This window comes from Athene cunicularia (assembly GCF_003259725.1).
Source record: "Athene cunicularia isolate RWA chromosome 2 unlocalized genomic scaffold, athCun1 chr2_part1, whole genome shotgun sequence".
Classification (NCBI taxonomy): domain Eukaryota; kingdom Metazoa; phylum Chordata; class Aves; order Strigiformes; family Strigidae; genus Athene; species Athene cunicularia.
In genome coordinates, this window is record NW_020799095.1 from 120,271,400 (window position 1) to 120,285,641 (window position 14,242).

At 36.7% G+C, this 14,242-nt stretch overlaps 1 protein-coding gene across 3 annotated transcripts in view; it reads left to right on the forward strand.

Annotated features, from left to right (window-relative positions):
- The first annotated feature begins 26 nt into the window (after positions 1 to 26).
- Positions 27 to 14,242, forward strand: part of CRISPLD1 (cysteine rich secretory protein LCCL domain containing 1) — a 44,566-nt gene continuing 30,350 nt past the window's right edge. The window contains exon 1 of one of the 3 annotated variants that reach the window (XM_026842055.1): positions 27 to 1,044. In XM_026842055.1, coding sequence (XP_026697856.1) covers positions 787 to 1,044 — 258 coding nt within the window. In that variant the 5' untranslated portion in view covers positions 27 to 786. The remainder of the gene's footprint in view (positions 1,045 to 14,242) is intronic. The other 2 variants (XM_026842056.1, XM_026842057.1) reach the window with 2 other exon arrangements.

The following is a 14,242-nucleotide window of genomic DNA, read 5'->3' on the forward strand; positions in this document are numbered from 1 at the left end:
TGTATAAGAGACAGGGGTATGGCGGGTTCACGCTTTTTCACCCGGGGTGAGGCAGTGACCGTGGCTTTCCTACCTAAAGCAGTCACGTAACGGGCGGTGTTGGAATACTGTGTTCTTGGAAGTGGTGCTACTTGCTCTGAGAGTTATCAGTCCTTTCCTTTGTTTGGTGAGGAGAATCACCCCGTCTCCCCCCATTTGCTTGTCCGAGTTGGCTACTTTTAGTTTTATTTGGTTTTTCGAAATCAAAAACCAAAAACGTTAATCAAAGTCACATTTTGAAATGCACCAGGAGAGGCTATTTCATACCTGCTTTATTGGTTTTCAGTTCACATTTTGGCAGGGAATGCAAGTCTTTTAACTTTTCTTGTTCTTAAATTGCACTACTGGAAGACCTTATCTCCAGTCTAATCTTCACTGATGTCTGGCTTCTTTTAAGTAGATATGAAAAGTATGCTTTCTTGCATGCAGGCGGTGAAATGCACATGCCAGGGTACTGTACAAAACCACTTGAACAAACTGAAGGTTGTAAGGCTGAAGATAAGCTCTCTTCGCAAATCAACAGTATATACCTATTAGAGTAAAAAAAAAACATCAGCATTCTGGTTTCTCCCCCTAAAACAACAGTGGCAAACTATACAGACTACAGTTTTTGCTACTTAGTAACTCCATACAGGCCAGTACTTCAACCTCCAAATTACATTACTCTCTCTTATGCATTTACAGCCAACAGACCTGGAAGAAAGACTGTCTTGAAGCTAACTCCAGAGCATTTTGAGATCATTCATCATGAAGTATGTAGTACAGGAATGGCTCAGAGTAACTACCTTGCTATTCATAGCTCAAGCAGTTTCTGCAATGGTTCTTCCCAATGCCACGCTCTTAGAGGAACTTTTGGAAAAGTACATGGATGAAGATGGTGAGTGGTGGATCGCCAAGCAGAGAGGGAAAAGGGCTATCACAGACAGTGATATGCAAAGTATCTTGGATCTTCATAATAAATTACGGGGTCAGGTGTATCCACCAGCTTCCAATATGGAATATATGGTAAGGAAAAACTGATAGCAACATGCAGAAAGAAATGTTCTTAGAATAGTTACTGTCACTTTATAAAACAGCATACTTTCAGTCTTTGCTTGTTTTCTCATTTAAAGCACTTGTTAGTCGTTTGTCTTTTTTTTTGTACAGGGATGAACTGTCAGATAAAAATGCCTCTCTGTGGATCAAGTGTCATGTTCTACTGATGCTAATGGGTTTAATATCTCATAGCTCTCCTGAATTTAAGTGGCAATTTCTCAGTGTTAGAGGCCAATTTCCAAAACTGTATTACTCAAAACAGTCGATTGTGGCCTAAGAAGTTACCATCTAAGACTACTGAACTATGAAGTTTCAAAATAACATGGATTCTCTCCCATGCTTCTAGGTTGGATGGAATTTCTGAGCAAAATGAGGGTCCTGTGACAAGAAAGTCTTCTATTTAAGTTGGCATGTGTTCCTGGACTGGAGTCCTGTATGTTTCTGTGTTTAACAGATTAATAATGATTAATGATAATTTCAACCTCTGTTTTTCCTATAAGAAGCCTCTATGTTTTGTTTGTTATTAGTAGACTTAATTCTCCCATGTTTTTGAACTTTGATTTTTTGCCATAGTTCAAGGCTAACTCTATCTCTCCTTCCTAATTAAATCAAATCAGGGCATTAGAGCTTTTTAGAAGTCCAGAGGTCTAAAAAGAAGGGGTAATAGTTCTTCTGTATTCTTGTTTCTGCAGAAAAGTTCAAATCTTTTTCCTGTGTCCACACTGTGTATTAATTGTTTATCAGGCACCATGGAAATAGCATTAACTATAGATTGGGTTGTTTATATCAAACATTACACAGGTTTCATGACACTTTCCATTACAAGGTTGTGACAGAGGATTGTATTAACACATTTCAGAATGTAGGTATCTTTCCCAGCTTGGAGTGATGTCTTTCAGCTTGGAGATACTGAACTGAGCATCTATTTGTTCTGGAGAAACCATGCTTGCTTAAACCACCAATAAAAGTAGTTTAAATTAAGTTTACATATGTGAGTTTTACTACATTAGTCTAAGAACCATCAGAGAATTAGTTGCCACATTTCATCTCTAGTCAAAGGGATGATAATAGCTGAAACCCTTTTAACCCTTTCAGTTACAACTGCCTGCACATACCCTTAAACTTTGTCTTCTGTTGAGGCTTTTTTTGACCTTGTTATAATATAGGTTACCTTTTTGTTCCAAAAAACTTGGGTTCTGGAAAATTTAAGAAAAAGCTTTCCAGCATTTTTTTAAGATGAGAATAGGGAAGACACTATTGTTTTCCCATGTTAAAATACCGCAATACTTTTTTCCTGAGATTCTACGGGAAGGGTAGCTTTGATTTGTAGTTATATGCCTTTTTTCCACTCCTAATGCCATTCTACATGTGCCTATGTTATATATCTTGAAAAGAATTTGAATGTACCCATTAAAGTTAGATTTTTGACAGCTGTATTCTTCAAAGATACCTTCTGCACTGCACACACTTTGGCCTAGACATTGTGTTAGGTCTACATCTGGAAAGTTTTTCTGGTTTTGTTGTTATTTTTTTCTGTGTTCCCCGGTGACCCCTCACCCAGAGTACAAGTAGCATGGAAAAGAGGTTATCCAGTTTTAATGTTGAGGAGATATTCTTATACCCTGTTATTCAGAACACGAAAGCAGCTTTCAAGAGGAGATATTCTTATACCCTGTTATTCAGAACACGAAAGCAGCTTTCAAGAGAGTGAGATTCAATTATGGCATAACATCCAATGGAACTGAGGATTTGTGAATGCAAAGGGTCAGTGTAAAGAGTCTGGTGAAAAGCATGGATACATGTTCAAGGGACAGGGATCCATGAGAAGGGCATGGAGAGTGGCTGTGAATCAGGTCAAGAAGGTGTTGAGAAGTCAGTGGTATGGAGCTAAAGAGAATTTGATAAATAGATGTGGCTAGGGGAAGAACTATGACTCTCTGGGCAGATAAAAAATGGGAGCGTTAGGTTAAGAGCACAGAAATTTGCTAAGAGGCTATTTAAAAGAGTAAGCCTGGGAGTGAGTGGCAAGGGAAATTGTACCTGGAGGAAGCAGGTGGGAGTACTGGGAACCAAGAGAGGATGGTTTAGGAGACAGTGGGAGCCCTCCGCTGCTTGAGCAGAAGGAGGAAATGGCGAGGTTTCTGATTGTTTGCACATATATTTTTATGATACAATTTGTGATTGTGTGATTGTTCACCTTCTTTTGTATAGGAAGTGTCATAAAGGAATCAGGGCTGTTTTGTTGTTTAATAAGAGCAAAATTTGAGTACAAAATTGTAAATGTGGTGTGGAGCCACAGCAGCAAAGAAGGAGCAATAAATGGTGGATTGTTAAGGAATCATGATTGTTTTGTTCAAAGAGATTCCTTTGGAAAAGCTAACATCTGGTCATTATCATAGTGCATATATGCAAGAAATAAATTACAGAGACAAACTGTGTTCTATCATAGCTTCTGATGGATATAGCTGTTGCTGCTAGCTTTTTGTCCATAATTAAAACAAATGCCTGTTTTGACACTTTATAGTTACTTTATTTTTCTAAATGCATATTGATAGTAATATGGACAAGTTCCACTTTTCCAGATAAAGACATAAGAACTCTCAGATCCGGTTTGCCAAGTGTGTGAGTCCTCTGGATCAGTTTTGTGAATGACAGAAAGTTCAAACACCCAAGTCTTCATAGAATTAAAAGTGTACTTGGCTATTTTTTGTAAAATAAAGGATAGGGATATTTAATTTTAAAAAAGTTTCAGCAGATAGACCCATGCCATTAAAAAAAAATCCTTGCAATGTGATACATTGGGTCTTATCCAATGCTCCAGAATAGAGAAACAATCCCTCTAAATGTTTGCCAGATGTTTAGTGAGATAGATCAGTACAGCTGAAATACTTTTGTCTACTTTTGGGGTACTTTATTAGTATAGACATGCTGGCAAAAAAAATTCTGCTATGGGCACAGTCATGTCACTGTAAGTTGCCCCTTCTACTAGTAAAACCTTTCCTTGTAAATAGAAGTAGCCCTGCTTATGGAAGGGAAGTTTTATGCCTTACTGAATCCAACGGGAGGTGATCAAGGTCCAGGTGCCTCACTGGTACACCTGCGCTAGAAGTCTGTCGTATAGTTGAGAAGTTTAATATCTCCAAAGCCCTTGGAGCTGGGAGGAGGTATACAAAGTCTGCATACTCTCATTGCACTGTTAGTGTGGAACAACAAAGCTCACCTAACAAGTGGCTCTGGCTGAAATGCCTCTGTCCTGCTCCTGCCACCGGCATTAATCTGAGTTGATGATGAGACTCATCCAAGTACTGAAAGAACCAGATTTTATTTTCTTAATTTAAATTTTAATTTCTTTTCAGTCTGAGTCATGAAACTGGGTCCCTACATGACTGAATCAGATAAGCATAAAAAGGGAATGCATAGTTAAGGAATGGGAGGGATGAACAACCACACTTTGGTAGGAGCTATTGATTCTATGCCTCACTTGCAATGCCTAACCTTACCTTTGAGAGCACTGCAGTGCTAATGCCACATTTTGGTTTAAGTTGTGCAGAGGGGAAAAGCTTTTGAGGATGATCTCCAGCATACAAGATCTTGATTCTGTTTAAAAAAAAAAAAGGAAAACAAAAGGGTTGAATTACTGATTTTTCTGTACAGCTGTACATTCTCTCCCTTATACCTTGAAAAAGAAAATGGGTACCAGGCTATCACAGTTCAGAGTCCTAAAGTTATTAGCTGCAGTAGATATGTCCAATGAACAGAACATTCTCATGGTTGTCTGGCTGAACTTGCCGGATGGAAAGTTCATCTTCCCAAGTACTATGGCTCTGGTGATGAGCAGTAATGGATTCCTAGGGTAAGAGGATAAGAATAGAGGATGTGAATAGAGACAGTTCTACAATGAAATCCCCCACCTTCCAGCAACAGCAGCTTAGAGACTTCCTAAATCTGCTGTTGCATTTCTTGTATCCAGTACTCTTAGATGGAATTTTCTTTTATGAATCTGAATGCTTTTGAGCCCATTTATATTCTTTGAATCCATGGCATCAAGTTGCAGAGCTCTATAAATTTAATTATGCATTGTGTGAAAAAGTACTTCTTTTGCTTTAAACCTGTTCTTTTATTTGATGCCTTTTTTTCCTAGTGATGAGAAATAATAATTTCCTCAGTGGTCACATCCTTTTCAGCTGAAGAGTTCTACTCCTCTTACTTGAAAACTTCTGTCTGAAAGGCTATTCCATTTTGTTTTCCTTCTCTATCTGCTATGATTCTACTGTTTTGCTTTGAATTCAAAGGGAACAAACCAAACTGTTGATGGTTATGGCATACTGCAAATTGATACAGTTGTTTTTTTTTTTTTTTTCCACTTCCTAATAATTTTTAACATTCTTTCACTTTTTGACTGTTGCTACACTAAAGCCAACATTTTCATAGAGCTATTTACAATGACTCCAAGATCTTTCCAATGGGCTAAGATGCCATTTACTACGCTACAGTGTATGTATAGTTGGCTGTAATCTCCAGCAATGTCATCATTATTTTGCATGTGTTCCTGCTGAATGGTATCTATGATTTTGTCTTCCAGTCACTTAGTATTAGTGAGCTTCCCATCCTTATCTTTTATTTTCCTATCTTGTTTTTAAATACCTGAAGTAGTTAATACCATCTTACATTCCCTTTTCTTGGGCTATTGTGAAAGGTATATAGCAGATGATCATGGACATCTCTTGCAGGGAATTTGAAAAACAATTTCATATCTTTAAATCTGTTTTCTGTCTTTTATCACTTTTTTCTTTATCTCACAATAGCTTAATTTTATTCATTTATTAATTTATTAAAAACTTAGGAGCTTTGTAGAAAGTTTAACTGCACTTAACCCTTTTCCACATGTTGACACCTTCAAAGTCTAATATGTATGAGAGGAATTATTATTTTTTTATATATTTAGTAAGTTTTTTAACTTATATGAAGTCATCCCAGTGGAAGTCAGTTTTTAACCTACTGGAAGCTTTTAAATATAACACCCACCTGCTTTTTTTTTGTTGTTGTTGTTACTGTGGTAATGAGGCCATTTTTGATTCAGAAGTTTAATGATCAAGTTCTTCTAGATTCTTGAAGGATATTGTCTGGTCCTGGCAATTTGATACTGTTAATATTTTCAATTTCATCTAATGCTTCTTAAGTCTGATACGGATCCTCCAACTCGCTTTCTGTCTCATTCTCCACGTAGAAGGATTCTGGTATGAGAATCTGCATAAGCTCCTCTGTAGGGAACAGCGGTTCAACAAGTTCGGTTAACTCCTCTGCACTAGCCTTATATGACCTTATGACTGCATGTTAGATCATTCTTTCATAGACCTTTTCCTTCAATGCTGAGAGAGTTTTTGAACTGTCAACATTATGACTTCAAGAGGAGAAAAAAAAAAAAAATCTATCTTGAAGTTGTGGTGAACAGTTTGTTATGAAAATGTATGACAGATGCATGCTGTACATATGTTTATCCTGCCATATAGTGTACACAATTGTTTCCTAGTAAAGAAAGGAGTAAAGAACCTTTTCATTTTGGTTCACACAAGAATTTAACAGCGCTGGACAGAGAACAGAGAGGGATGATTTTTCCCTGCTGCCCTTCCGATGCACCTGAACAATGCTTATCAGAGCATTGTATAAAATATTGTGCTTTCAACATTTCCCACCCTGGGCCATTGACTCCAGCGTGGCTGTCACACTGTGTACATGCTTGGGGTACATCTGTATGGAACAGATACCTGAGCTAGTACTGAAAACTGAAGCCAGCTGCTGCTAGGAGTAGTCAGTGTGACCAGGGCAGTGTGCTGTTGTGGCTCTGCTGCTCCGCAGCAGCTCTGGTGTCCCTGCCTATTCTACTGTGCCGGAGCTGTCTGTGCCTGCCCAACCTAACCTTTAAGAAAAAAATGGGAACCATTGTGTTTTGTCATATACTTGTAAATATATGTAATAATCTTGGAATATATAAGGCAATACGTAATTTCAGTGGTTAAAATTGCTGTTTGGCAGTTTGACTTTAGACAACCTTATGCACTCTTCTGCCATCAATCCCACCCTTATATAAGTATCATGCAAAAGACTGATCAAATCAATAAATTGGTTTGTTTTGGATTGATGTGGAAGCCTTATTCTATGTTACTCAGAAAAGGTTTTAGTACATTATTAATAAATTCCTACTAGATTGTAAAGTATTAATAAAACTTGAAAAACTTGCTTTAGGCACCATAACCCTACAACTCCTTAACCTCTTGATCTTTTTTTGTAAGCATTATTTGTGTATCATGGACTGAATTTGCAAAAACTATTTTCCCCCAATAATTTTATTTGCAATGTTGCACCTTAATAAATCTGAACATATTAATGAAAACTGAGATTTTTTTTTTCATTGTTATCATGTTCAACACTTTAAGAATAGTCATTATTATTTGGATAGTGGAAGTTGTTAGTTCTTTTATATTCCAAATAAACAAACAGTGGCACTCTGCAAAATAAGAGGACCTACCAAGGATAAAATTTACAAAATAATTTTGATTAGTGAATTCATAATGCGTTCTATTTTAAAACCATTCTTTAGTATTCATTCCTTGATTTCATACATACTTTCCCAAATGAGATGTGAGATCCTCATTCCATGAAGGTGCCTTTGCTGTACTGAAGAGTGTTTAGGTTTCCAGCTTGATAGATAGCAGTGCATTTCAACCTGGTATTTCTTGGCACCTAGCCACACATTGTACTTTGTAATTACTGTTGTTGGAGAACATCAGTGTCCTCTACAGCAAGGAAGTCTTTACTTAATTATTTTTAGTCTTCTTTTGGCCAGATCCTGCTGATAAATTCTAGTGATGTTATTGAAAAGCCTGCACCTTGCTTATGTAAAGTTTTATTTTGCAAACCTTGTGAAGAAAAGAAAATCTTCTAGAAGTAGTTTTTAAAAAAAGTTTGTATTAGAATAATATATTTATAGCTGCATGGTTCTTAGGGACAGTTATGGATGTGTATCTGGCAGCAGTATTGGATCCATATTTTGTTCACAGGGGAAAAAAAGTATATTTAATCTTACTTTATCTTGGTATAATACCTCTGAAGGTCTTAGTTTGAAAACCTTGATAGTGATGTGTTGAAAGTGCTGATGATACCATATAATTCCTTTCAAAACCATGACTGTCTTGTGATATCTGTGGGGCTTTGTATTTTGGGAGGCCTGAAGGTTTGCCTCTCCATTTCAGTAACTTCATGAAGACTTCAAAAGAAGAAAATTAAGAATGACTGTAAATATTTCTCCTTTAATTTTTTCTTAAATTTTCTCCAGGCAAATTCCTGCTGTATTTAAGTCACTGGACTTTGGGTCATATGAACCCGTTAGCAGATAGAACACTTGCATGCGTAATAGTAAAATATTGTGTCATCATAGTGAGTGAATAGGGATTGAAACAAATTTTTGGCTATTTTGTGATGGGTTTAGATCCTATGATCTCAATAAGTCTGAATGTGCAGTTTCTCTTTTGTGTATCTGTCAGCTCCCAGCTGAGATTTTTGTCTGTAGCATAATTCAGGAGAATTGAAACAGCATTAGGAAACATAAAGGAAGGCCTCGTAGTGGACTGGCACATGTGATTTTTTTCTGTGCTGAATAGAAGTGTCCCGTTAAATTTCCTAGACCTTTCTGAGAAAAGTTTTTCATGTCTCTTGTTTAGTTTATCTATCATGCCAAAACTCGTCAGGGATGCTTAGTTAGAAACAATTCCCATTCCTTTTGAGCAGAGGACTTTGGTTTGTGGCTGGAGAGCACTTTGGGTGCCAAGAACAGAGCAGCTTTTTTTCAGATTGAACCTGCCTGCTTTCCCTCTGGTTTTCCACTTTTCTGCTCTACTTCAAAGATTGGTGGAAGTGCCTCATCTCATTTGCCTGTGTTCAAAGGCTACTGACACTGCATCAGAGAACACAGTGACGTTGACTTACCCTCTCATTCTCTCTGGCACTTTTACCAAAGGATTATGCAATGTGAAGTGGCCAAGAAAGCAAGTGGATAAGTCCACGGTATGACTTTTATTGATGTAATGCCAACAACAACTGAGCAAGTCCAAGTAAAGAAACTGAAAGTGGAAAGTAGCAGAAAGACTTACTGTCTCAAAGTTTAAGGGAAGCTTCCCAAAATAAAATAATTAATAAGACACTGTTCATCTTTTATTTTTCTGTCAGAGAACTTCTTCATCCCCCATATTAAAAAAAAAAGAAAAAAGATAAAAATTAATTAGCAGCAGAATCGGTGCTTAAATACAAAATACAAACTGAACACAGAAAGAATCAGTGAGATTTATAAAAGTAACTCTGTGTAGCCTGGCCTGGGAATCTTCTTTAATTTAAGATTTTTTTTAATTTAAAAAAAATATTTCTTAACATAATTTCTTTGAAATGCTAGATATGTATTTATCTTATTATCTATAAATACACTCCTCAACCTTAGATTTAACATAATTAGAAAAGCATGAGTCGTTAATGAGACTGATCTTCTGTCCCTATAGAGAAGGATAATTTTTACTTTTTTATGAAGGAAGATAACAGTTCCTTGAAATGAGGCTGCTCATTAAATCAGAATTTTGCCTGCCTGATATATATCATAGTATATTTGCCCTGAATTCTCTGTTGGGTCTCCAAGTGGCCAAGAACTTTTTCAATACATTTTTCAACTCTTTTTTTTTAGATTCCATTTAAACATATTTGTAACATTAGTGCCAAGTCATATATGATCAGTGGGTGCTCTCTGGCAGCAAGTTCAATTCACTCATGTCAGATCACAGTGGTCATCTTTTAAAAGCATTCACTGTGGCACATACATGAGATACTGACACTAATTCCTGTTCTAAGTCCAGGAAATTCTGTAGCATCTTTAAAACTTCTAGGGTTTGAGGTATGGACCTGTGCTCTAGTTAATTTGTGATTAGCTATAAATATTTATGAATATTATTTGTAATAAATGTGTGTAATTCATGCTTGGATAACGGACAAAATGCAGAAATCAAGATCAGCCTTTACTCTGTTGCTTCTCTTCGATTCATGTCAGCATATAGAGCTGAATAGATGATTTTTAGTTATGTTTGAATAGAAAGTCTTTATGTACTGCTTTTAAAAAGTAGCAAAGTAAATGTACTGTTTCAGAACACCTTGGAAAGCTGAATATTCCAGCAAGTTTTTTTTTAATGTGCTTAGAGTACACACAGAATTAAATGTGATTAGTCATGTCTGCTGGTTCCTATTCCTGGTTTTACTTTTTGAACATAAAAAGCTCAAACACATGAAACTGTAATAGGGAGATACTTCTAAATATTGGTGCAATTTATTCAGTGTTCAGGAACAATATTTTTGGCCTCATATTGCTTTCCTGTTTCCAGGCAAAAGCCACAGTTTTCCTGCTTTTTACTGTTTTCCAAAGAGTAGCTGAAACCTCAAGGTCTTTTCGGGGATCTTTGCCCAGTTTAAGCTCTATAAACTCCAGTCTACCACATGGTAGCATGTGAGGTCCTTACCATTTTGTTTCTAAACAGGTTTTCCAACAGAAAATGGGTGCCTAACTTTCTTGGTAGTGGAAAGTTTAACAGTTTCAGCCATCCTCTTTGTTTGTGCTTAAAGGATATATCAGCAGTAGTTAATATGGTTGGTTTTGTATTTTCAGGGAGAGTTGTCTTGGTGTTTCAGTACTCCTGAGTTTTTGTGGTCACTGCTGTATACTGTAAGGGACCTTGGGCTAGTACAGAGACCACATTTTTTTCAAACTCAAATGACCGAAGATAATCATCTCAGTTGCGTGCAAGTTACTGACTTTTCAGATGTTCTAATTATTGTTAGTTTCAAAGGACTTCCTTCAGCAGCCTTGGTGTGGATGAAGATGCCTCACCTAAGTATAACTGAAAGCCAAGCCATTGAAAACTGCCAATGTCTGCTCATCAAGAAGAGATCATGTCAAACCAGTCTATTTTACTTTTTTTGTGGCCCAGTAATTAACCAGCATAGTGTATCAGAGGGAAGTAGTAGGTGTCATATTTTTGACTCTGGAAAGTTCTTGACACTCTCCACCCCAATATTTTTTGTGAGAGAAAATTGACAGAAGCTCCCTTTTAAACTGGCAAAGGATTGAAGGTGTTGACACTGTTGGAGCCTGCCCCTTTATGGTTAAGCACTTAGGTTATGACTTGTGTGAGCAACGAATATACTTAAGAACTGCAGAATGCATTAACATGGCCAGAACTTGGGGTTATTCTAGAGAACACAATCAAAATTGGAAGAATTTGACAAGTGGAAGTACTGGTCTGGAATCAACATGATGATATTTAGCTGCAAGGTATGGAATAAGGAAGAAATCAAACAGGTAAAATACAAGGAATAAAATGTAGAGGTAACATTGCAATAAAAAGATGAAGGAGTTGCAATGGATTCAAAAATAATATGAGGCAGCAGTCTTTCAAAGGAGACTTCTCTATGTGAAACTGGGGAGACCTTGTCTGAAATTCAATGTCCAGTTTTGATCATTTTTAAAGAATGGTCTAGCTGATCTACAGAGAATAAGAGAGATTAATGGCATTTACTATAAACACAGAATGTATGCTTTATGAGGAAGACTGAAGGAAGGAAGCAACTGAATTTGTTTAATGTGGGAAATAAATAAAGGTTGTTACAGGAAAGAGAGAGTTCTTTTTTCTTGGCAATAATATCAGCTAGCATTGCAGGGCAAGAGGTTTAGGTTGCATACCAAGGAAATCCTCTTTATGCTTACAGTCGTAAAACTCCCGAAGAAAATGACCATAAATATTATTCTGAAACTACTGTTATTAGTTTTAAATTTAAAAATGTGGATAATACGGGATATATTTGATTCTGGCTCAGTGGAAGAGGCTAGATAGACTACATGTGAGATCAGTCTCTTGAAGTTATTTTCAGCTGTATCTTTCTGTCATTCTGTGCTGGTGCCATGCAGCTGATTTCTAGTTCTAAACTGTATTTCTAGCTTATTTGCTCATGGCATTTCTCATTCTACATTTCATCTTTCCTTTTTTTCCTTCTCAGTGTCATTAGTTTTAAAGAATACAGTGGATTCTATTAAAAAGTAAATAAATACCCATACTGTACTGTGGTATTTACTTTACCACTCTCTCCCTATATTTAGAATGTATACAGCAATGAGGTATTTATACTATGCCATGGTAAATGTTTACTTTCAGTGGTGCCCACTGTACTTACTTTTCCATCTTTACTGAGCTTAAATTTTAGCTCTTTTTTCCTTTCCATATAGTCCCATTCCATATGATTTTTGTCTGCCTTCCTATGTATATGAAAGTGTCTCCAATTAAAATTTTATCGCTCTATTTTTAATTTTTTTAAAATTTTAAAATTATTATTTTTATTTTTTTAATTATTTTACTGGAATTATTTTTTACTGGAAATTATTTTTTGAGCTACTGGGCTTGCCAGTTCTGTTGCAATATCGGTTGGTATAATTGGTGAACTCACTGATGCTGGTCTGCCTTAGGTGAGAAGGTACTCTTGATTTAACACTCACACAACACAAATGGTGGGATTCATCTCACAGAGCTTTTGATGTCTGTGGTGTGGATGTCTGCAATTGAGCCAGTCTGCTTTATAATTAGTATCAGAGAAAAATGAGAATTTGTGGCACAGTTTATCTCAATTAAAGGTGGGTAGCTAAAATTATCTCCCTCTATAGATGCTTATTTTTCTATGTAACTGCAGAGGTAATTTAGATAATTAGCTCAGATATAGGTTAGTCCCACCCCATGTGATTAGTTTGGCTGTTGATGAGTTGTAATTTAAGATGTGGTATCCTCACTGAAACATCAGCTCTTCCATAAGCAGAACATTGGTTTCCATCTACACACTACTTGAATCCTGTGTTGACAGAGGTTAAATACCACAATTTGTAGTCCAGTCTGTAAAGTTAAACTGGTGTTAGTTGTGGTTTATTTTAATGTGATATACCGTAAACCAGAAGTAGTCAGATCCATATTTCAGGCAACATCCTTGCTGCAAAACTTGTAACCTTCTGGGACAGAAGAAGAGTTGGCAACTGGAGCCAGTAACTCCTACTACCATTCCATTTAATCTGCCACTGGAGTTTTATCTTCAACTAGTCTAGTTTATGTGCAACATTTGGAAAAAGCTGATAGTGCCGTATCTGTGTGAATGTCTTTGATAGTGCACTAGGTTTTAACAGGGTACTGATGAAGGCAGTGCCTTTGCTGGCAAGTGTCATGGTGCAATAGGAGCAGGTTTGTAGAGCAAAAGAATTGGTGCTGAGGACCTGACATTCCTGCTGTCTGCATTTCAGCGTATTTTACTTCAAACTAGGTCTAATCTATGTGGACTGAATACCCATAAACAAATGCAAAGTGTTAGATGTACTCCTGGAGCACAAATCCTGGCATTTTTCTGGAAAGGATTTTTACAATTTTTACTCCAAGAGTACTCTGTGATATGCAGTAAGTGGAGTGATCAGGATTTTAATTTGAAAAGCACATTCCTGATCTAAATTAAAAAAAAAAAAAACAAAAACCAACTAATCCACTTTGAGTTCAGTTGTGGTATTGCAACCCAGTGTAAAAGACTAGCATTGTTTCCTGACTGCTGGCTTCATAAAAGGGAATGTTTTAGGTAGTAGATCTTTGTGAACTCTAAGAAATGCAGGAGAAATAGCATAAATAATCATGATATTCAGATAATATGCAAGTTGTTTTCCAGAGTTGAAACAGGAAAACACTTAGATCAAGTATACAACCCTACTGAGACTCTAAGGCTGAAGTAGAGCTAAAAGTTTTCTTATCTTACTGTAAAGTAGATTCTTGCAGGAGCTGGAAGTTTAACCAATGCTCCTGCTGTATATAGTGCTCAAATAAAAGTTTGAAATAGCAGTTTTACTGTGGATATATTGTTTTGGACAGCAGAAACATCTGAGCTAGACCATGCCAACTTGCCAGTGGTATACTATTCAGAGTAGATGATTAAATCAAGTCTAGAGCAGTACTGAGCTTTGAACTAAGGGGTTTTGTGTGTGGATAAATTATACCATGGGAGGAACATGCTTCACAGCAGTGATACGTGAGAAGTTCATGTAGACCGTTTCTGTCACACAGGAGGA